General features: G+C 39.8%; 1 protein-coding gene across 3 annotated transcripts in view; it reads left to right on the plus strand.

Annotated features, from left to right (window-relative positions):
- LYPLAL1 (lysophospholipase like 1) overlaps window positions 1-23,411 on the plus strand; it is a 45,578-nt gene extending 22,167 nt beyond the window's left edge. Inside the window, exons 4-8 of one of the 3 annotated variants that reach the window (XR_013931501.1) lie at window positions 5,929-6,044; window positions 6,662-18,775; window positions 19,336-19,407; window positions 19,870-19,935; window positions 21,121-23,411. Coding sequence is in view for 1 of the 3 variants with exons in the window: in XM_080408561.1 (XP_080264687.1) it covers window positions 5,929-6,044; window positions 6,662-6,901 (356 nt within the window). In the remaining 2 variants the exon portion in view is untranslated. Of the gene's footprint in view, window positions 1-5,928; window positions 6,045-6,661; window positions 18,776-19,335; window positions 19,408-19,869 lie in introns of those variants that run through there. The other 2 variants (XR_013931500.1, XM_080408561.1) reach the window with 2 other exon arrangements.
- The last annotated feature ends 1,014 nt before the right edge of the window (window positions 23,412-24,425 follow it).

Here is a 24,425-nt window from a genome sequence, read left to right on the forward strand (position 1 = left end):
ATGAGTATAAAGAGTAGATCATTCTTTTTTTCCATGTTGTGCAGTTATGCTGACTGTAAAAAATGACAGGTAAGTATTGCAGCAGGGCTGTGCTGTCATCCCCGAAACAACCAAGAAAACACACTAGGTAAATAAAGCAAGCTATAGATGTAGAGTAACATCTCAGTAAAAACTGATTTCAGACTTCTCAGGGATTTTACTTTCCTTCTAGTGCTAAAAAAGATGATTCCTTAGGTATACATGTTGCGTTCCCCTCTACTACTCATATCAGTTGAAAATAAAACCACACCTGGTTCTGGTTTTGCTACAAGTTGATACATTAAACTATTATACACTTGTTTTTACAAGAAAGTGGTAAAACTTGTACCACTTAAATATGCTTTTCAAAATGGGTTTTGGCTGGCGAGAAAGTTGGATACCAAATTGATTCATGTTCCTAACAAGAGGATGTGGCTGAGCCAGTGAAGGGAAGTTGCTTTTGTTCTTGTAAAGACTCTTAGTTACTGAGTAACAAACATAAGTCTACCAAAGGTGGAAACCATTCATGCACTTCTGCTAGTGTGGAACATTAGTGAAGTTTCATGAATAGATTAAAAGGAGAAACTTGCTGCTGTGAGGAAATCCACTTGAGACAAAGTACATGTTTGGGCACTTACACAGGAGCAGTGTTCAGGGAGTTCTGCAGAGAACAAATTTACTGTTCCACTGGCATTTGTATTCTTTGCTGATATTCATATATGAACACTGTTAAATGTATATAATGCTTCCATTCATGGATGAAAAAGGAAGGTCAAACCAGAAAGTCAGCTGCTTTGTGGATGATGTGTAGAACAAGGTTTTGCTGTTGTCATTAATAGAAGGTAAATCACAGAACATCCCAAGGGAAAGCAGAAAGTAAACTAAAATGTAGCTTTAGGGAAAAATTCCTGATACCAAACCAAGAAAGAAATTTAAGCTGAAATATCTAAAGAAAGGAGAAATTGAGAATGAAAATTGCAGGGAGAATGGAAAGAAAATGAGGCAAGAGTGTGTAATCTGTTGTGATGATAACAGAACGAGCAAAGACAAATTCTAACTGTGCTGGGGTAGCGTTATACAACAGAGGAATATTTGTCTCTCCTTGCACTGTGCTGGCACAGGCACTGTGTGCTGTAGCATTCATCTCTTGCCACTTTGTTACTAAAGCTGCACTGACAAATCTGAAGAAATCCAGGGAAGATGAAGAACAACTACAAGAGAGAAACTGCTAAAAATAAACACAGCAAAACCTACCCGTACTCCCAAGTCCGAATACTTATCGCATCAAAGTCAGGGGCTTAGCTTCTCTTCCTCTTTTGGTTCTGTGCTGTAATAAAGCAGTTTCTACCTCTGCCACTAATATTAATGTGAGAAGTCCTCAAGGTCTGTTTCTGCAAGGTTCAGAAGATCTCTACTCAGTGCAGATGGCAGAATTCATGCACTAAATGTGATTAATAACTAAAACCTGTTTCATATGGCTGTGATTTCTAGTATGGAAAACAGCTTTGATCACATCTTAAAATTATATTGGAAAGATGGAAAAAATGATCCGGTTTGTTGTTTCCTAAGTCCATAATAATTATCTATAACAAATTGACTAAGGCACTTTACAGTCAGATCTATATGGCTCAGGAAACAATTGGCAGTGTCAAACCTGCGTGTGTTAGAGAGGTGTTTTTTCTGTAATGAAGGAAGAAAACCTGAAGAGCTTTCTGAACTCAGGAATAGGTCATTGCAGGCACTAAAGTGGAGCATGGGGGAGAAGGCAGAGTTTTTAGCATTCTTATGTATACAGGACACGAGAGAGACTAAATAAGGAAACCTTTGTGCTAGATAATAAAGTTAGTCATTTTCTGAGATACAAACCCAAATATTGTTAGACCAAATGCAAAGAAATGAATAAAGCTGAAGTTTGACAGTAGGTAAATATTTGGTTTCCTGAACTTGATATAATGTTGAAGTGTCATCATGGACCAGATTATCATTTAAGACAGATACAAATGAGGAGCAAATTAATATAAATCAAGATCTTTAGCAGAAATGAGCTCAAGACTTTATACAAACACTCTGAAGTTTAAAAGGCTCCTAAAACCATTTACAAGCTCTGGAAAGAAGGTTTTATCACTGAAAAATGGCAGCTGTGATGAGGGTTTCCATTTTATCCAAGCAGGAATAAATTGCATACGAGAAATTGAATCTCTCTTCACTCAGTGTTACATCACCGTATGGCTGGGGTTACCTTAACATAGTTACAGGTAATACTGCAGCAAAGAATGTTTTGTTTTTAGTAAAGTATTGCATGGAAGTTTCCTTCTGATTCAAATTCTTTAATTTGGAAGCGTGACGATCCTGTGATTTCAGCAGGTCTTCCTCAACTAGGAAAGCAAGTTACAGGCAGCGTTCTTCTCACTGCATAAGGGTATTACCTAGAAACCAGCACTACACAGAAGCAGATTTAAGGTCATAAACATGAACTTGAGTGAAGTTTCTTTGCAACTGGAAGAAAATTTCTTTACTTAATTGGGGTTTTGTATGTGCTTATCTCTTAGCCTGTGCATAAACTTCTTTTGTAAAGCAGGGAAATAAATGCAGATTGTTAGCTGCCTTTTCTGAACTGGTATCCTGAACATTATAGAGCAAACAATTTCTAGTTGTTTTGAAGCATTATTCACAGATCTTTTTAAAAATAGATCTTTTAAAAAACAGATATAAGGGGGAAAATGGAAAATTAATATACTTTTTATGTGAAATCAATTGGCAAATTCTGAACTGTGCATACCCATTGTATGCTTGGGACTAGATTGGTCTCAAGCAAAGGACTTGTTCTGTTCTGCCCATCTAAGGTTGAAATGTTGTGTCATTTTTGATCTTCCTTAACACTCATGACGCAATCTGCTTAGCAGTGCTGTGAGGTTTACATATCCTTTATGCTGAGATCATTGGTGTATATAAGCATACTTGTACTTCTCTGTTTTGCTTACATTCTGACTGTCACTTCGTAAGGTTGTTTTTTTGTGTAATATCTGTACCTGCTTCTTACTTTTCCTTAATCCAAAATCTGAATTCTTGCAAAAAGTTCTTGACTGAGCGTGTTTTATGTCAAATTTATGCTTATACTGAAATACTTCTTGTAATAGAAAAAAATTGTCTCCAACTAGAAATGCTCATTCAAATATAGCATGTGCTATACAGCATTTACTCAGAGACTGTTACGGTATCAAGTGATAAACTTCAGGTTTTCCCCTGGAAAACCAAATTCAAAGAACTTGTCTTTTGTATTACATTTTGTCATAGTAGTGTGAGCCACATAAAAGAACCATTACCTAATATTCTTCTAAACAGAAGGTGACTGCATTGTCAAAGACTGCTGGTGAGTAATTGCAGATAGTGTTGCCAGAGTGTGACTAACTGGGTACAAAATTTTAGATTAAATCATTTACAAACTAGTAATGAGTTTTCAATGCAGCTTTTTTCCTGTATTCTAAAATACTTAAAGTGGACTTCATTTTATATGTGGACAAAGTATATATGTAGTTATTTGTAAGCAAATCAAAGTGGTCTCTTAGAGTGTAAGTGATACTTTCTGGGTTTGGGGATGACAGCATTATCCAGAATGATCAAAAGGAAATGACGTAAATGATCAGACTCCACAGAAGAGCATAAAGGAAACTTCAGCACAAGATGATGTTGTTTACATAGTAATTTTGTGTAGCTGCTATATCTTACATACTTTCTCAGAAGGCTAAATTTTTCTCTGTCTGTGATTGTGGGGTCAATGATGTTGAATTTTTGTGATCACTATGACACATGCAGCATTTATCAGGTTTTTTTTTCATTGTAGAATTCTTTTATGTGTGATAGGAGAACATATCTGGTAGGAAATAGTGATGCAGATGAAAGGCTTGCAGTAGTGTTTCCAATATTTTTATTTTTGTGAAGACAAGCTATTCAAAATTTCAGGTGCTGTAGTTTCTAAGGTCTGCTCTAAACTTGTTCACCCACATTCATTCCTATTTTTCCTGTACTACCTTTGTTTCTGAACTGCCACTGGGCACTTAAACATGCTACATTTATCATTGAGCTGGTTAAAGATTGATTCGTAGGGTAAACAGGTCCTGGATTTATTTACTGAAGGTAAATATCAGGGTATTGTCAGCCCCCTGGGTGCATAGGTAGGGGATCCCAGGCCGTATCTCCTAGTTTGAGGATACAGCTGTCCTAATTCAGTTAAGGACTGTTTGAAAAAGGGAAGCGAGATTCCAGTCTTCCATGTTGTGTGGTCTTGCTCTTTCTCTCTTAAGATCCAACTTCTGCAAGTCAGGAACCTGCAGTTACCACTTCTGGCCATAATTGTATCAAGACTACAAGGTGACAGTAAAGTAAAAAGAAGAGTCAGAAACTCAGTAGAAATTCTGATCTGAAATCATCAGAAATCATAATGTGTGGGAGAAAGAAAGAACACACTTTATGTCTGGATTAGTGTAGTGTTTTCAGGAAAATTTCCTACACAAATCCAGCCAAATCTTCCAGTCATAATGTGGGATTGACTGTGAGCTAGCAGGGCCTCAGACCTGCTGGAACTTGCAGATACAAACATGCGGGAAGAGGATTTCCCTTTAGGAACAGCCTCACTCTGACCCAGTTAATATTTACAAAATGCAGTGTTTTCTGCGTCTTGAGCTTGTGTGCACCAGAGATTCCTGGTGTGGTCCCAGGATCCAGTGAAGTACTAAAGTTGCAGGACATCATTTCGCTCGGATTTGGTGCTGCAGGGGCACTGCTTCCTGGCCAGGTTTTGTTTAGCACCCATGTCAGACTTCAGCGTAGCACAGAAGTCAAGCCTAGAGGACTTATATAGCCCTTACAAAAGAGCCACTCCCACTCTGGAGTCTCATTTTAATCACTTCAAAAGGTAACAAGCTGAAATGGTTTGGTATTTTGTCTACTGGTTTTGTATTTCTTCTTCAGTCCCTGATTTCATGTCTCTTGGTGAAAACGTCTGGGCTCAGTATTATGCAACTGATTACACCAGTTAACTACCTGGCACAAACCAATTGTATCACCAGCACCATGGATGCTAGTGCTGGTCTAAGTAGAGCTGCGGTCATTACCTTTCTGCTGGTTGCCATCTCTGTGCTGGAAGATACTTCAGCAGCCAGTCATTGTTCACCCTAGTTCTTGTCTGGATGCAATCAATATGATAACCTACATACTGTGTCCTTGTGAAGTGGTATGCAGGATTTCTTCCTTAATGAATAAGCATTTGTCATGTAAAAATTGTCCCTGAGGAGTTATCTGGTGTAAGGAGTTTGTACAGCTGAAGAGACATATGGAACACAGAAGGCTATTAATTCAGAAGTCCTATTAAATCTCAGGTGGGGTACATTGCATTTTTCCCTATCTATTATATATCCTAAGGTATAACAACAAAAAAAAAAACATCCAGCTCTGTGTACTAGTCTAATGTGGTGAATGTTCATTGGTTATGTACAATAGTGATACAGATCTTGCATGTGTGATTGCTGCTAGCCTAGGGGAAAAACAAGTTGAACTAAAAAGCAGTGAAAATTATCCGTAGAGTTTTGCTTTGTTAACATCAGAGAATATATGGCCACATGTTTCCAGCTGTCTGGTAGGGATCATACATGAATGGCTTCTAAAGTAATGGCATTTTAGCTGATTTTTTTTAATTGTTTTTCTCTCTCAGTAATGAATTTTCAGCAGTACTTTAGATATCCAACTTCTTAACTGAATTATGCTTTAAGATCAGTGTAATCATTATGTTAGTCAAGATGGTTTTTGATTGCATTGTGTTTAAAAGAAACAAGTTTGAAGATAGAAATAAGTTGGACACTGGGTTACAAAGACATATAGTGAAATCCAATCTTTGTTTCTGTTGTTGCATCCTAGGAGGCTTTTCGATGGGAGGTGGAATGGCAATGCATTTAGCATATAGGTTTCATCAAGATCTGGCAGGTGTATTTGCTTTGTCTAGTTTTCTCAACAAAGAATCTGCTGTTTACCAGGTGAGTGTGTGGTGGACGTCACAGAAAAACTGCTGAGCTGAAAGAAAAACATGATCATTAAAATTGCATATAGCGTGTTTATTCATCTGAGGCAATTGATTAATATTCTTAACTTATGACATTTCCTGGAAATAAATAAGCAGAATATTAGGGAAGTGAGGCTTTAAAGCTGTCCTTACATGGTGTTTTGTTGCTTTTTTGCACAGACAGTACAATTATTTTATTCAAAGTCAGTGTAGAAGGTAGATTAGCAAATGAAGTGCTGTGCAAGTTGTCCTTAGTTGTTAGAGTCCATGCAAGTGTAACTATTCTTTGAAATTTTGTGAGAATTACAATACTCATGAGCTCCATCTACTGTCATGAATTTTTTCTATTTCTCTTATTTAGAGAGAGACGGAGACCTTAAAGTACACCCTATTGTTTGTCAAGAGTTAGCACATTGGAATTTGAAGTGCAGTTTTTTCCAATATTTATTTTTTATTTTTGTAGAGATAGTACGATATGACCGCTAGAACCAGGTTAATAAATGAAATGCTATGGAAGTTGTCACCATGTAATTGTAACTATTCTTTTAAAATTTTTAGTGATATGTGTGGCTGTGTTTCTTCTCCATCTAGGCTTTGAAAAGAAATGAAGGTGTTCTTCCAGAATTATTTCAGTGTCATGGAACTGCTGATGAACTAGTTCTCTACTCATGGGGTGAAGAGACCAACAAGATGTTGAAGTCACTGGGAGTATCAGCATCACTTCATAGTTTTCCAAATCTTAATCATGAGTTAAACAGAACAGAAATAGAAAAACTAAAAACCTGGATTGTAAAAAAATTACCTGTTGAGGCAGCAAAGACAAATGAATAAAAGAAGATAAGCTTTCATATACTTCCTGATTTTTGTGGTTTTAAGATCATGTGTGGCTTATATATATACATATATGAGTGTTCCATATATGTTATATAAGCAAAGCTTCAGGTAGATACTATTTTATTTTATGAAGTTCACTGAAGGAAGTGGTAAAATGATGGTGCTGACTATTCACACTCATTTTATCATACGGGTTTCTTTTTCTGTTTTCTTGTCCAGTTTTTAAGTACACATCCACATTAGTCTATGGAAAATAATGACTGCTAATAGTAAAACCATTCCTAAATAATCAAAACAGTATTCAGGAAGCATTGCTGTGAATTTCCCAGATTTTTTTTGTGTCTGTGTGTGTGTTCTAAGATGGAAAAGTATACAGTGGTATGGTTAGCTTTCTAATGGCATTAAAGCTTGGACGATTATTAAAGTGATGGACTTTTACTTGAGGAGTCGTATTGCCTTCAGTTGGATTCTCAGCATGTGGGAATTAACCTACATCAAAGCAGAATTGTATGGTGCCTCAAAAAAACCAACAAAAAAACCCCCAACAACTGAGGTTTGTGTTGTAGTTTCAAAAGTCGTAAGTAGCTGCGTCTAGCTATACCACAGGCCCTTGTTATTACCTGCGTTCATTGTTTTGTTACTCGGAGATGTAGCTTTATGTGAGTTGCTTGAGCCCTGTGTGGTTTATAGTGTAGGTTTAAACGAAAAACAAAACAGTGCCATCATGATTGTTAAAATCTATTCTGGTTTTGAAGATATCATTCTTTGGGCACTGTTCCTTTAGAAACTTATTTTTGCCAACAGTTTTACTTTGGCTTGCAAGATCGCATTTTAAATTGAAAGATGAGGATACTTGACTCCTTTGTGAATATTTAAGGGTTGTAAATAATGATTGTGATATAAAGAAAACTTGTATCCCATTACTTTTATGGTGGATGATTCATCTCTGTGTCAGTTTGATAAATTAACTCAGAGTATAAATATTCTTAAGTAATTTTAATGCTTTTTATTATCATTATTATTATTATTATTATTTTCCCCGCTCTGCCCCATTTTCTCCTCCCCAAATTCAGTAATTTTCTGAGCATGACAAGGTATTCAGCCTTTTTCCAAAGCCAATAGATCCAGGTCTCTTGCTTAATCTTCTCCTTCCCCCTTTTTTGAAGAGTGGATCTAGGACACTGTTGTTTGCTCTGTCACAGCAGATTGCTGCCAGTATTGGCTATGACTCCAGAAGAGTCTGCCAAGTCCGGGGGACGAAGAGTTTTGTTCAAATCCTCATGCACTGAGACCGAAGCCAGCTTTTACCTATCTTGAAGAATAAGCAAAGGGGAAAAAATGTCACTGTTCAAGTACAAGGCATGTAATTGGCAGTAGCAAGTAACAACTTCCTGCTGCTAAAAATATTTTGCTTTATTTCATTTTGCTAGCATTAGCAAGTCAGCAGTCTGTTCTGAAAAACAGGATTTTAAATGGCACATGAAAACTCGGCTATTTGAAACAGTAAGTGAACAGCATTTTTTTTTTTTTCCTGGTGCCCTAAGCTACCTAATTACTGCAAATTAAATTGAAACAGGTGTGTTCAGAGGCAGCTGAGCTAACATTGCCTTGTCCCAACTCTAATTAGAACCCTTGACAACTGAAGTTGTAGCATTTTGGCGATTATACATCATTTTGAGTTTTGCACCGTTTTCTGCTCTTCCTGCAGTTTCTATCAGGAGACTATTCAAGCCACTAATGCAAAGTGGTAATTCATTTTGGTGACAAGCGCATGCAGATGGGAAAGTGGTGGGCTCCTAGCAAGGTGGCTTGTAACAAGGTCAGAGCATAGTGCAAAATGGTTGAAATGATATCATGAAAGGAATAGAAACTATTACCACGCCAAACCCAGTTTTTTAGATTGTTTTTGCGGTGTCAATAATTGCAGATGCAGTGGATACAGACTTTGGTTTCGTTCCCTTGATACAGGGTGAGAAGCATTTACAAAGGTCCACATTTCATGACGTTTGTAAGGTCTGCATTTCATGACACTCTTGGAAAACAGTGAAGTCCCACACTTGCATCCATCTTCTTCCATCTTCCTCGGCTTGTGAGTGAAATCCCAACTAACCCAGAGATGCATTGTGACATAAGATTGGAGATCTGTTAGGTGTGTGTTGTAAAGGGGTCCCAAATCCCCGAGTTTTGAGGTCACTTTTGGGATGTTAGAGAACTTCTCTGTAGAGTTTTCCCTCAGTCTGCAGGTAGCTACAGCGAGGGTGGTGTGACTGGCCTGGCCTGTTTGCCGAGGATGGTGTGGCTCTGTGTCCCAGATGGTGCCTAGCTCAGGTTGGACAAACAGATTGAGTTTTAGCCCAGAAAAAGTTGGACTGTTGGTTGGTATTGAGAAGCAGCCAGAGGCAATATTAGTCCTTGAAGACAGTGGGCCTGCTGTTAGATCTCTAGTCAAATGAAAACTTTAATAGTCAAAATTAGCCCAGCTGCTTGACAGCAAGAAGTAATCCAGATAGGTTTTTGACTGGCTGGCCTGTTTCAACTTGGCCCCTTTGCACTACGCTTAAAAAAAAAAAAATCATGTTTAAGTTGATACCAGAGCACAGGGCAGGGGTTCGTTTGCTGAAAGGGCATCTCGACAGCGCTTAGTGGCACTACAGCTCCGGGACCGGCCTGTTGATTGCCAGGCGGCATTTGAAGTACTTTGTAGAATCTATAAGGATCACAAAGAGTTCCCTTTTCACTGCTGGGTTACATGTTGTTGGGACAGTCACAGTAGCAGTGCAGGGGCATCCAGAGTCCTGAACTGGTATGTCTTATCAGTTGTATCTACATTTAGATGAAGAGAGTGGAAAAGAATGCAACTGTTTTTTCATTCATCCCTAATCTTTCACTCTTGACACCTTTAGGGGTGTTTACGTATGGTAGTAAGATGTTAACGAGATAGATGCCATGAAGTTTTAGGAGGAGCAAACTCAGGGCTCTGCTTCTTGGGGTTTTGCTTTTTTTTTTCCTTTTCTTTTTTCTTTTTTCTTTTTTCTTTTTTTTTTTTCTCCCGGGATTTTTTCCCAGGGTTTGTTCCCAGTTTTTTCCTGTTTGTTTTTTTTTCTGGGTGTTTGTCCAGGTTTCACTATTTTTTTTCTGGGTTTGACCCTTTTTCTGCCTTTCTTTTTTCTAGTTTTGACCAGTTTTGTTTGAGTTTGGAGGGTTTGGGGTGAAGTTTTTAGTGCAGCCAAGGTTTTGTGGGGGGCAGCCAAAATAATTATGAACCTTACACAGGAGTATGCCAAAAATGCAAAGGCAGTGATTTAATACTTCCAGAGTAATAAGAATGGATGAATGCTCAACCATCGTTCCCTTCCATGGCTGTGATTTTTAACTGCTAATCTCTAGCCCAGTTAAGGTAGCTTATGTCTGAGGAAGGTCTCTCTTTTGGGTTTACTTGTTTATGAAGTGTAAGTTCAGATAATTAGCAGGTTAATGTGATACATCATTCTGGCAGCAAACTTCTTTTATACTTAAAAAGAAAATGGAGCTTCCCTTCATTCTCTTTGCACTGCATCCAATGGGTGATGGATGACTTTTTGGACAAGACCAATTGCATTGCCATCAACAGGATTTTTTTTTCCCAATATGCAATAATTTAGATCAGGTTTATCCATAGACACATCTTGACTTAAGCCTTGATCCTGTCCCGTACAGACGAATGTTTTTCACTGTTTCGACTGAACAAGTTGCAGTCTCAATCTGACAAATAAATGCCTAATGAGGAGCTCAGGGTTTGGAAATGGGATGAACCCTTTCTTTGATATATGTCAGAGTATTTTCCAGTGAGGACTTGGAGGTGCCTGTCTGACTGCCACCTTGCCTTCCCCGCTTTTTAGGGAAGGGAGAGGAAGCTTGTTTTAGAAGCAGGTTCCCTCTCCTGTCGAGTAATCAGCCTGTTTGATCCCATGACACGTCACATCAGATTTACACTTAGAACCATGCAGATTTTTCCTTACAGGAAGAGATTTTTGTGCTGTGGACACCTGCAGCATGTACAAAGGTGATGTGAAGTGCATGTGCTAATTTAAAATAATTTCCTTGGTAATGAACTGGATCAAAAATGAAGGATGGTACTGCTGGTATTTTTAATAATATGTTGACATATTTTTGGGGAAGAACGTGGCCCATGCTTCTGTTTGTATCTATAATTTAGTGTGACTCATAACCAGAAGTCTGAACTGTCCTGGTGAAAAGAAAGGAATGGATATTAAGATTGCAAGTGCCAAGGCAGATTTTGTATATCGAAAGCTGACAGAAAAGATGATTTGCAGAGGTTTCAGTAAGTGCATCATTAAGTCATCCTTGGCTCCTTCTCAGATGTGTATTTTTAAAAAAAAAACCCCCGATGCTTCTCTAAGCAAAAATATAAACATGCGAAACACTGGAGGTGACTTTCTTGGAAGAAGTGGTTTTTTCCCCACTAAGGAAATATATTTTTTTCTGAAGATGTCCAATTGATTAATGCCAGACCGCATGGAATTACTAACTGAAATCCTCAAGATGTTCTATTGTTTTTATAGCACAACTCAGTCACCAGTGTTTTTCTGTATGTGAAAATATTTGGCAGCCTTGTTGACCAGATAGGCAATGGTATGTGAATTTCACATTTTATATAAAGACCCTTGGTTTCATATTAAAAATTAGGGGTTTGACATTCAGCTAAAACAGCGGGTAACTGATTGCCTTCATAATTTCTGTAGAGTGTCATGAGAAAGGAGAGCCTCGTGTCATGCTCCACTCCAACAGCCCTGGACATACATGCCCGGTTTTCCTGAAGGTATATTTGGACACACCAAGCTGCCAAGCCTGGAATTACCTGTAGCCCAGCTGGCCTCAGCAGCTCTCCCCATGGCCCATGCAGAGGCTTCAGTCTGCCCTCCCGGTGTTACAGGCAAGTTCCGTCTTCATAGTGGAACCTCCCTACTATGTTTGGCGCGAGCAGCGCTGAGAAACATACATATTGTATAAATTCCCTTCTTGAAGCACTACCAGTACTTTGGATAAGCCACTGTAAAACTACTGGTATGCATTTGTTCATAGTTTGGAAAATACTGTTTTCATTACAGTAAACCAGTATAAACATCAGCAATATTCCTATCAAACAAATTAGTTCTCATGTGAAATGTATGGTAAGTAAATTTGTTGTGTAGCTGAATACAGTGTTATTTAATGGAACTTGATTTGGTGCCAACTAAACATATGGATCTTTAAATGCATTCCCCTTGTGGCTATGTTGAAATCATCCACCAATAACATGTGCTGAATTCCCTTCCAGATTTGCAGGCTGGCTGCCCTTATTGTATGAGGTTTTGAAATGCAACAAATAGTATTGGTGAGGGAGGGGAATACAGTGCAAGAATTTCTGTTTTGTTAGTTATTTTTCAAAAAAATTCTGCTTGACTAAAGCTTTTCTTCTCCACCCACCCCCCTCCCCCCCTCCTTCCTTTCAGCCTGGAAAAGAGTTTTGTTTTATCTTCAAATACCATAAAGGTTCTTCGTTCCTTTGAGGATTTTTGTCTCCATTTCTCTTCTACTTCTTCCCTTTTTACCAGGGGAAATCAGTAAAAGGGGAGATAAATGGAAGACAGGGAACTACAGGTAAATCTTTTTGTCCTTACCTTTTTACAGTATTAAAATTATTACTATAGGAATATATATTTATGGAAAAAATATTTTTTCAGAAAACACTGCCTTCTTTTTTTTTCCTTAGTTGTGACAGTCTGTGTTCTATGACAGGAGGCAGTATTCAGAAAGCTACTGCAGCTGTCTCGTTTTTAACCACAGAACTGTAATGTGCTAACATGATAGGATGCAGCAGAAGTAGTAGCGTGGATCCTGGTCTACCAAACACTTCTGTGCATGCTTACATTGATTGCTGTCTGTACTGGTATTTGAAATCAGTGTCATTCCCTTCTTGCAGTGAAGCATACACAAGTGTCAGAAAGTCTGAAGTCAGTGTTCCTCCACAGCAGTCAGTGCATTAAGGTGGGCTTTAAAAATTATTGTACTGTAATTACCTCACGCCATTTAAATGTAACTCACTGGCAATTTCTTTAAAACCTTTCCTTTGTACTTAATCAAATGCTGAAGTGGTGCTAAGAAGGATGGGCCTCATTTTATTTTCTCAAATTCCCTCCAGTGCTGTAACCACAAGTGAGTGCATAATGATTTACATGTATAACATCTGCGTGCGCTGATGTCTCTTGTAGTCAAAATTGTGTTTTGGCTTACTGAGACAATTAAATGGCGCAAATTGTGTTCCCAGATTTGTGCCCAAACGTCATGTTCAGAGCTCTGCATGCGTTCAGCTGGTGGCTGGCTGTCCAGACCTGGTAAGGTTACCTGACGGTGGCACGCAGGACTTGCAGGCGTCCAGAAACAGCTTCACATGCAGCTCCAGGCGCTGGATGGAGACCACCTTGGAGGGACTTGGCTTTAGAGAGCAGCAGGAAAATAAAACATTCTTTCAATAAATAATTAGGAGGACCTGTTAATGCTATACGGAGTAGAGCGGAGTTGTCTGTGCCAGTTCCTTCTGTAAATTGGTGTAGCTCCTTTGGGACCCGTCGAACCGTGCCAACATACATCAGCCAAGGCCCTGACACGAGTGGAGTTACTGGGGGGTTGACCCTGTGCCAGCTGAGGAGCTGCTTCTCCTGGAGAGTACATCAAGTAGAAGAGGATGTCGAAGGGGCAATTCAGTACTGCAATGATTTTTATTTTATTTTGGGGTTTTTTAAGCCTCAAGAAAACGTAGGTGAAACGGTGGCGTAATGCTGACAGCTAGAGGGGGGGCACTTGGGTTGCAATTAATACAGCAACAAGTGGCAAGCTGAAAGATGTTTTTATTCCCTCAAAAACAAAGTTAGGGGCTAATTATAGATCCACTGATGTAATGGGAACATTCTGACCCACCATTATTGTCATAATCATAGTTGTAAGTCTGGTAAATTTAAAGGTCTGTTTTCCTTGCGTCCTGCATACAAATTCCATTTCATAACATTTTGGGCTATTTCAGGGAGGTTACAGGGCTCTAAAGGTGATTAAACTCACTCAGTCATCAGCAGCTTGACTTGTAACCCACCCAAGGACTGCTTATAATAGTATTGCTTCATTTTGTTATTTCTCTTGAGGTTCCCTCGACCACATCTCACCTTCAGCTAAGACATTTTCAAGTGCCAGCCTGAAAAATCAAGAGTTCTGCGCAGCTAATAGGATCTGCTGTCGATGTCGTTAAAATCTTGGCGGGAGGTGGGTAGCGAGGAGAGGAAGCAGTCCAGGGGCATCGAGCCTTACATGTTGTCCTCCTGCCACGCGGGATGGAGCAGCGTGTGCGGTGGCGGCGTGTGCTGCGGGGCACCACCCTGAGCAGGACCGAGAACGGGGGGATCCGCGCGGTTCTGTGACGTTGCTGTGTAAATCCGAGCTCCGGCATCACACGTTTGCTGACACACGGACTTTGGGTGCTTTTATTACCAGGTGAGTGCACCAAGTCTGTCCGTGACCTGATACTTGGGCCTGCGTTTCTGCCAGAAAACTGCGGCGGTGCCTCAGGCCATCTCTAGTGGCATCTTCTGAACTGTTTGAAGGTGAAACCCAACTGTCCCTGTAGTCCCTTCTGTCACAGATCACTGAAGCTGATTTGGTCACCTTTGCTGTGAAATATTTTTGAGGTGCTCACCCTGTGTTCTGTTTGGGCTACGTGGGGAGCAATATCTAGTCTCTTCCAAAGGTGTTTTCATACCGGAGCCCGGTGCTCTCCGTGTCCGCCTGGTGGGAGCGAGCATGGTTTGGACTCAGAGCAGAACTGCAGCAGGGGCAGGAGCCAAGTGCTCGAGAGTTTCTTCTGCCTGCAGGGGCATGTGGGGTGATGGACGGATGAGAAGGGCATGGTGTGTCCAGGCAGCAGCAGAGTACCATGAGCCTGCCAGCGTGCTGCTGGGGTGGCTGGCTGTGGGCAGCTGACAGTCTCGCCCGCTCGGTCAGCAGTAAGCTGGGCTTGCACAAGGCCGATGCAGAGACAAAACATCTGGGTCTCAAGTGCCTTTGGGTCTGGTGATGCCGCCTGAGGTGTGTGGAGTGAGGTGCTGTCCTGGCAGTATGTGTGGATGAGAAACGCGGTCCCAGAGGATTTGACCTTCTAGGAAGAAAAATGACATGCACTACTGTTTTTGTTTGTGAGGGTTTTTATCGTTTCTCTTTTTTCTTTTTTTTTTATGGATCAAAACCAATGTATAATATGGTGAGGCAGGGTAACGTTTGAAGTTGACAGTCAATACCTGGGAAGCAGATAAGAGAGGTACAAGCATGATGCAATCCAATGAGACGTGGCTGAGAGAGGGTGAGGGAGGACAGCAGTAGTGGTGAATAACCTTCAGAGGAAAGACCCTGGGGGCCATAACCTCAGTTCAGAGAATATGTAATACTTACAGGGGCCAAAGGGGGAGTAGAAAATGTCAGAAGCCTTCCAGAGCAGCAGAAGGTTATGATCTGTTCCCCAGCCACTGCTTGGAGATAAGCTTCTCTTTGGGACAGATTCAGCGATATTTACAATTTATGTGATGTGCATAAAATAAAATGCTTTGTCAGCTGATCCTTCAGCCAAATGTAGAACACAGTCAGAAGCTTTGCAAAGCTGAATATCTTAAATTATAAATCAACATTTTACACTGTATTGAAATTACTGTAAACTCCCAGCCTTTGTGGTAAGCTACCACAGAAGGAATTAGAAGCCAGCAAATATTTCTGGCTAATAAACTCCGAAGATACTCCTAATTTTTTCCCAAAAGACCGAAAAAAATTGATTCCCAAATTCTGTTCAAATTGGTGTAGATAGCTCCGGTGCCTTGGTTTTATAGGGCATACTCCTTAGGTAAATGATAGAAGATTGCTAGTTAAAAGACACTTGAAATTATATTAGTTTAGCAAAGTGAAAGAAAAGTTATACTGTAAGCAAGAGAAACTGCTCAGTCTAGTTTCTCTGTCCCAATTAAAATGTGGAAAGTAAACCAACTGCGTAATAGAAAAAAATGCAGAGCTAAAACCTCTTGTTGTTTTGTTGCAAATTCCATAATTTTGTTACGTATTTCATCAGCCCTTAGCTCACATAGATTCATGATTATGTGAGAATTTTTGCTTATTAGCGTTTTGGTTTTTGTCTGAATTGCAGCGAAACTGGAAATATGCTCTAAAACCTCTGGAAATACAAAGCAAAGGGGAAAAAAAAAAAAACTACCGTCAAATTATCTTTAGTAAAAAAGATGATGTGGGGTTTTTTTAAGCTGGTCATACAACTTCAGGGTATATATCTGAATGCTATATTTGAATAAAGTGTATTTGAGTGCTATGTTTCACCACCAACTTCAAAATGATTATCCAGCCTCAAGAGAAATATTTGCTAAGTAATATGACCAGGTCAAGATGAGGGTGATTCCACTGCATGACTTCACTGCCATGTGAATTTACAGGCATGTAACTTAAAACTTCATTCTTGCAGATAAACTTCAGTTTTTTCTTACTCTTTATGAAGTGAACCTGGAAAGCATCTGATCACCATCCTCCTTACAATTTATTATTTTTTTTCTCATATTGGGAAACAGTTGCCACTTACCCATGATATTCTTCTAGATGAAATCTGAAGTTCTTCAATCTTTCCTTATATCATGTTTTGTAGGTCTGTGTAAGTTTTATTGTTCTGCTGTGGTTTACTCCTTTCTAATGTGTGATGCTCGAATTGGCTAGAGTATTGTGGATGAGACCTTTCCATTGCAAAGTTGCACAGAATAACTACTGCCTGTCTCTTAGGAATAATGTTCACATTTTTAACACAAACCAAAAAGACCAGTGCCCTCTTGCAGCGTAATGGTATTGACATGTATTTGCTTTGTCATCTGCTATAACCCCAGATTCTCCTGTTAGTCTATATTTTGTAATAGTAAAAAAAGTGACATAAAATGATCTTTTCCTTTTTTTTTTAAATGATCTAGCTTAAAAATAAGCAAATTCAATTTAACGTTTAACTCTCCTCTATTAAAAAAAAAGGGGGGGGGGGGGAGAGTTAGTTTTTGGGTGGAGAGCTTTTATTTCTAGTTTCATCCCAAGCAAATTTTTATGGCTGAGTTATAAACCCCTGAAAATTGCAGTTCATAATGGAAACATTGGCAGACCCTGAACGGCGCCGCTGTAAAGTAGTATGAAGCTTTAAGTTTTTCCACTTTTAGACCTGGAATAAAACTAAATTACAACACTTTCCGTAGAGGCATTTGATTTTCCCCCCAGTAATTTCTGCTGGATCTGTCCAGTGTTTCCTGACTTCCTATGTTGTCATTGGACTTTTTCTTATTGACTAGGCAGTTCGTTTCATTCGATCGGTAGATTCACCAGTGGAGATACCCAAAAAGTGTTGTTTACTGGGGCAGAGTGTGCTAGGAAACGTAGTGCTGGCTTGGAGCAAGTTACAGTGCAGATTTATGGAAGAAATCTACAGCAAATAGGGCTGGAATGAGTGTTGTGGGACTCACAAAACACCTGAAATGATAAGGGTCCCCACAATGTTGTTCTGCAGGATAGAAATGTTCTTTCAGATTCCATCCAAACCCATTGCCGAAGTGGATGCAAAGGCGCTCTGAGAAGAGAATATCAAGGTTGTTCTCCTCTCCCAAGGCAGGAGAAATAGATTAGCAATATGATTTTTCATAGCGCTGCAGTATGCTAGGGTATTCCAGCAGGAGCAGTTTTATCTGAAAGTGGATGTGAAAACAAAAGGCAGAATGGAAGTCAGCAAGTGGACAGGGCTTTTTTCTGGAATTATTCCTGGAGTCATTTCTCATACTGGCGCAGGCTGCAGGAAGCCAAAGATCAACATGTGGGTTATTTATAACCATTTTCTAAATTACTTCAGTGCAAATGATCTGTTTAGCTACTTCAGTCCTTAGGGCAAGAGTTGCAATGCCACTCGTTTGGTCCCTACGGGGCGGGGGGCAAATTATGGAACCAAGGCATAAGCAAATAACGTACCCTTGCTTTTCTCTTTTGGGTCTCTCCTTGAAGATGAAATTTTTTTGTTATTTGTTGTTATTGCATCCCAATGGATCTGTGGTGGTTCCTGGCACGAACAGCGGAGGGCTATGATATATTCCTAGCTGGGCTGTAGTTAGCTGCCTTGTCCGGGCAGTTTCGCCTCCAGCCCTGTGACAGCTACCCAGGCTGTCCAGGCAGCTGTAACTTTGGCGTGTGGATGTTCTCACTGTTTCTGGAGTTCTCCATGGGCAGCAGGTAAATTTCTTTTGGTCATAATAGGAATGATTCTAACGTGAAATATAGGAGAGAGGTGCATGAAAATCAGCCTTAAGGTCATAGATAAAAGTGATGTCTCCATCCCCTGGGTGACTGAGAATCATTTCCAAATAGTGGATTACCTTAGGTTGGATTAGCATTCCTCTTGAACACTTTATCTATGTCCGTACTGTTCCTGCACTTGCTTTTTTCTGGATGTAGCAGCAAAGCCCAAAGTCGGTTGTAGTGAAAAACCCAATTGTTCTTTCCCAGTCAACTGGAAAATTTGTGCCTTTATGAGGGTTTATAGGAATGACACTGAGCAACTAAGAAACTGGGCAACTCCGCTTTTCCTTATTTTCTTCCCTTCTCTACAGCAAAAAAAGTGGTTTTCAGCACAGAGCATCACCAAAACATAAACCGTTCTGTCTGGATCTGAAATCCTTTAGGAGAGAAAGAAACACCCTCACCCAGCTGTGGCTGAAGATTGCACCTGCCACTTACCAGCAGTTACAGTAGCTCTTGGATGGATGGAATAATCTGCTGCTGGAAAAGGTAGTTCTTTTGTTTTTGCTGAGGAGCTGAGATATTCCGCGTGATTTTGTAGGTGAATTCCAGTAGCTCTTTCTGAAAAACTCTCTGTAGCACTGAGCCCCCAGTAAAGACAGTGATAAACTGGAGTGAGGCCAGAGGAGAGGCACCAAGGCGGTTAGGAAGCAAGAGCATGAGAGGTGCTTGGGGTTGCTGAGGCAGTGGGGTTTGCTGGGTCTGGAGAAGGCTATGGGTGGGTGAGAGGATCCAGTTGTCATCTTCCACTCTCCAAAGGGAGCTTTTGGAGGCAGTGGGATCAGGCTTTCTGACAGACACAACGGCAAAGGGACAAGAGGTCATGATCAGAAGTTTTAATGAGAGAAATTTTGTTCAGATGTGAGGAATGTATCCTTCATCATGAGAGTGGTAAGCACCATGGAAAGTCCCTCCTTGGAGGTTTTTGAACCGCAGCTGGCCCTGATCTCACCTTGAACCTGGCACTGCTCTGAGGAGGCTGGAGCAGGTGACCTCCTGAGGTCCCTTCCAAACTAATTTTTTTCTATGAATCTGAATTCATTTTACAGAGGTAGCATCCATAAGGAAGAAGGGAAAAAACCCAACTAAACAAGTACCAGAATTGAGGATTTGAGAAACAGGTATGTATCTATATGACCAACTGAGAGAAAATAGGTTTCCAGCTGTTTAGTTTTAGCAGTTTAGTTTTCTTTTGGAAAATAAAATCAGGAATAGTCTAGAGTCTGAAAGTGAGAAATTCAGTTACAATCAAAGACCTTAAGATTTTTAGCTCCTGTTTTTCAAAAGTAAAGCACCATTAAAAAGAGTATATTTCCATTGCAAAGCAGAGAATGACTGTAATGTTTCTTAATATGCATTGAAAAGTACCAAAGTCACATTCTTCGAGACTCTGTGTGTGTGTGTGTTAGATATATATACACTTTGATTTATACATTCCCAGTCACTTAATGTACATAGTTTAGCATTTTAAAAATCGTGAGCACGGAGTTGTCATATAGGATGTTTTGGAAAACAAAAATTATATGTTGTTAAGAAAAGCTAAGATGATTACACTTACTACTGCCTTCTTTTGTTTTCTTCAGCTGAAGCGCAATTGTGAAGGCAAGAAATGTGAAGAACTGGCCTTTTGCTGATATATCACCTGTACGGTAATCAAAGTCTTGTCACGTTGCATTAGCTTTACTTCAGAGCTTACCAAAAAAATCGCCTGCCCTGTAAAACAGCCTAACTTGACCAGGTCACCAGCTAACCAGAGGCAGCAGTAGCTGTTGCTCCATGGTGCTCCTTGTGGAGCTTCTGCTGCAGGAAGCCGGGAGGCAGATTTGGGATCAGAAACCAGGTCTTCTGTACTCTGGGTTAGCCCAGCTCGCTTTTCTCTGTCTCACTTAGGGCATTTGTTGTAGATATAAGAACCAAAACCAAAAGCAGATAACCTGGGGTTGTAGGATCCTGATTGTTTTTAAACACTGATAAGGGCACTTTGTAAGATCAGCTTCTGATTTGTAGCTGTTTACATTTGGAAGAGACTGAGAGATGCTAATGTCCCTTCTGGCATTTGTAGCTATTTTGCTTTCTGAAGATTTGTGGGTTTTACATGGCATAAGATCAAGCCATAACAAGGCTGTGACAGACGGGGTTGTTGTTGAGGTACAGAATGAGTCTTTCTGCTCCAAACAAACACGTTGCTTGCTTTGCAAGTCAGTGTCTGCTCACTCCAGTGACTCCTTTTGCATAAGGGTCATCACTTCAGATGTAAGATTCTGAAAAAAAAAAAAAATACACAGTTGGGTTGCATCTGTGAGTTGATGAAAGAAAGCTCTGAGTTGGGATTTCTTTTATGCTCAGGTAGGCTTTTTCCTGCACCATAGATGTCCTCAAAAGACAAGCAAACATAGTCTCTGTTATTAAGCCAAAAGGAGCAGATAAATCTGACAAATTTTGCTTTTCTGCTGTTTTTCTCTTCTTGGTTTATAAAAGGTCACAGTGTGAACCACTTCAATGCCTTCCACTGTTTTCTTTTACATTTTATAGTGCTTGCATGATCTCAGTGAGGGAGTGTATTTATTGTGCATGCCATTCAGTTTAGATTCAACTGCAGCACATGATTACAGCAACTTAGAGGAAAAAAACTGGAAAATAAGTCCCTGATGTAAAACTGGTAACTGAGCCAAAACAGTAGTGCCAGTTATTTCAATGCCTCACAGAGTGATTTACGAATTCACTGCAAACACATTTAACAATTTATTGGGACAACTGTGCATATTAACCAGCGCTCTCGAAACCTTGGATGCAAACCTCTTTTGATGATAATTTTTCCTTTTAATATTTTACAGAGAGGCATTAGAAGGTGACAGTAGGGAAAGCTCATGTTTGCATCATGCCTTTCAGTGAGTTTATCCCCACAGTCTCCACTGTATTATTTTATTTGGGAAAAGACATGCAATGTCTCCTGGAAGAATGAATACCCACAGGGCTGATCTGAATCCTGCAGATACTTAGTAAGCTGAGACATAACCCATTTTTCTCACACGTGTGTTGCACATGCCTGTGCCTACGTGGCTTTTAGGCTGCTGAAGAACATGAGAAGCAATTTGTAGCTGGCACTGCTGTCTTCCAGCCTTTGCCTGCTCTTTCCCAATTTGCACAGATTAAACCTGCGGGATTTACAAGGAAGGACACAGATGAATGGAAGGTGGCAAGTAAGGACAAAATTTTTAGGAAGTGTCTCCCAACTTCCTGACGTTACAGCACCTCACCTTTTATTTTAGGCAGGCGTTTACTTACCTTTATAATGGTTTCTATCACAAGCCTCTTGTCCAAGAAAGGTATTTCCAAATCGTGCTTGTGTTGGTAAATGCAGAAGCTCTGTCTAACCTTTCAAACCATGTATGAGATACCAAAAATACCTTTTTGCTGGAGAAAATTATAGCTGCCGTCTTCCTACTAAACCTGCAGGGAGGCATGACTAGATGCCACCTAAAATGTTTTAGAGGTAAATGGAATTAATGAAAGCCCCAGTTTGTTGCTTTATGATCAGTTTAGAGGCTGAGAGATGCAGTAGCTCAGATTTTTTTGATCTAATAAGGTCCCATCACACAGCCTTATCTATATGCTGGTAAGGTAATGCAGAGCAAAGTGCCAGCACAAAGTAGGTAGTAAGAACTATCCTAAGGGTTGTAGAAGGAGGCTGGAAGGAAGGACTTGTTTTTCACACAATGTGAAAGCTTGATCTTTGCCATCCCATCTGGCTGGTTACTTGCAAGTAAAGTAGATACCATTATAAACACTTTAGGGAGATGTTCTAAATTTTGTAAATGTTCAGTGGGGCTTGGGTGGTAACAGCAGTACAAAAGCTGCCTTTACTCTCACTGCATATATACTGCATGTGTCTAGGGCTCAAGTATCTCAATCCTGTTGCATATCTATTTTTAAAAGCTATATTTTTTTTATAGCTTACATACAGACTCTCCAATGCACATTTACATGCTACAATGAGGTCATTTTTCTGGATAATTGGGAAAGTTAAGTAATTGCTTTAAAAAGTAAACATTTCTTTTAACATCCATGAAGCAAGTCTTAGAGCTGTTTGATACCTATACTCCTGAAATTAAACAGTGGTTTACATCAACATGAAATCCATCTTGAGCTATCCTATGATGTCATATGGCACTGCCAGGACACATGCAGGCGACTTCAATACCCTTCATTCATGATGGGGAGCCTCATTGTGATTTCATTTTTCCCTCAGACAGCTAAAGGCAATATATAAAATCTGGTATCCATATGATTTGTGTGTATTTGTAGTGTACCTGTTGACAGCTTAAGACACCAGTGGGACAGGCTGGCAGAGTTTTCTCTCCATCTTTTATTGCCTTTATGCTCTCCAAAGCATGACCTTGTGGCTTTAAAGTAATTTACCTGTTGGTGTACTCATGTGGCAGCAAGATACTCTGAAACACCTTCCCCTCACCCACCCCTTGGTTGGTTTGGGGGTTTTTTGTTGTTTGTTTTTGGTGCGTGTGTGGTTGTATTTGTTTAGGACCAAACAGAACGATCTTGGTCTGTGTCTAGGTTTCTTTATTTTATGTGGTTTAGGGTCATAATTTCTCATTTCAACCCTGGTGGTGATTGCAGCTTCTAAGTTAGCATGCCTAGCTTTCTTTGGAGCACTTTAGTACCTTCTTCCATAGAATTTCCCATAGACCTTTCCTAATTCATCAGTCTCTGGATAAGATTTAACTATAAGATCAAGATTTGTCTTTGCACATCAAAAATGTTGATTCTGGAATTACTGCTTCTAAATTAGCAACACAATCCAATCGCTTCTTTGCTTCCACCTACTCTCTAGTTTTTACTACCTTATGTCATTTGCCAAACTCAGACTCAAGGTCCGTTGGACTCATCTTTTTGTCATCTCACAGTCTGATGACCCAAACTCTGACTGGGATGTCTGTTCATTATTTCTACTGTGGTTATTCACAGTAAACTGCAGCATTCAAGTCAGTGAGACAGGAATGAATTAGGGTAGCAAAACCCCAAACACCAGTTTGATAAGAGAGGGGTAAAGTTTGTGATCTAAAGATGAAAAGGAACAGATTTTAAATGTTCTTGCCGTAAAGATGGGTGCCCTGCATAGGAAAAAGGGAAATAACCTGGTCTCAGAGAGTGAGATTCTGCATAATAGAGTAGACAGTGGAGCCATCAGTTACTGCGTGAAGGCTGAGAACAAATAAGTATTCGGGGGTATTTGACAGTGTGGAAAAATAAGAAATCCAGAATGACTTACCACAAAGGCCTGCGAAGCTTGACATCAGGAGAAGAAACAGAAAGCGAGTGCCAGAGCGGGATCCTCAGCAGAAGTTCACTGATAAACTCAGCCCTTTGGTGGGTGGTTAGATATCGTGTAATGCTTCAGAGGATGCTGACGTGTTCTTCAGCTCCTTAATATCTTTGATTACTTCTGAATAACTCTTAGGTTAAGTTTTGGAAGCTTTTACTTCATTTGAATTCTTCTTGAAAAGCCTAGACATAATAGCCAGTTGATTTGTATGTTGGATGCCGCTTCGATTACTTTCTCCAAGGGAATTGGAAGCCCCCAGAATTTCAAGAAGTCTGGGTGGATCTCTCTGCTGGTAATAGAAATCAGTCACCTTCACGTTTTTCTGAAATATCTGAAATATCTGCTATAGACTAAATAACCTTGTGTTGCCCTTGGAACTAGCTGATTGCACACATCACTTTCCAACCCCTGCACAGGTTTATCTTTCAAACCCACATGTTCCCTAAAAAACATTAATTAGATTTGCCACTGTACCTTACCATACTTCTGAAGTTATTTGGTATGATGCAGGAAAAAAAAGTAGTTTCTAGGTCATTGCTTCAGGAAATGAGTGCATAATAAGCTCATAGCTGTTAAACTACGGCCAGCTTCTTCTGACACTTAGTAGTACTGTCAGCATTATTATGGATTGGAACAGGGCAGTACAGAAATAATACACAGAAAATAAAATTATGTGATTGTTAAGGGCTTTGGTTTTGAAACAGATTTCACATGAGCGCAAGTTACCAAACAGCATCTTAAGGGTAAGTTGACCAAAAAATATTTCTAATAAGTAAGTAAGAAAACATACCATATTAA

Source organism: Falco punctatus (genome assembly GCF_963210335.1).
Source record: "Falco punctatus genome assembly, chromosome: 12".
NCBI lineage: Eukaryota > Metazoa > Chordata > Aves > Falconiformes > Falconidae > Falco > Falco punctatus.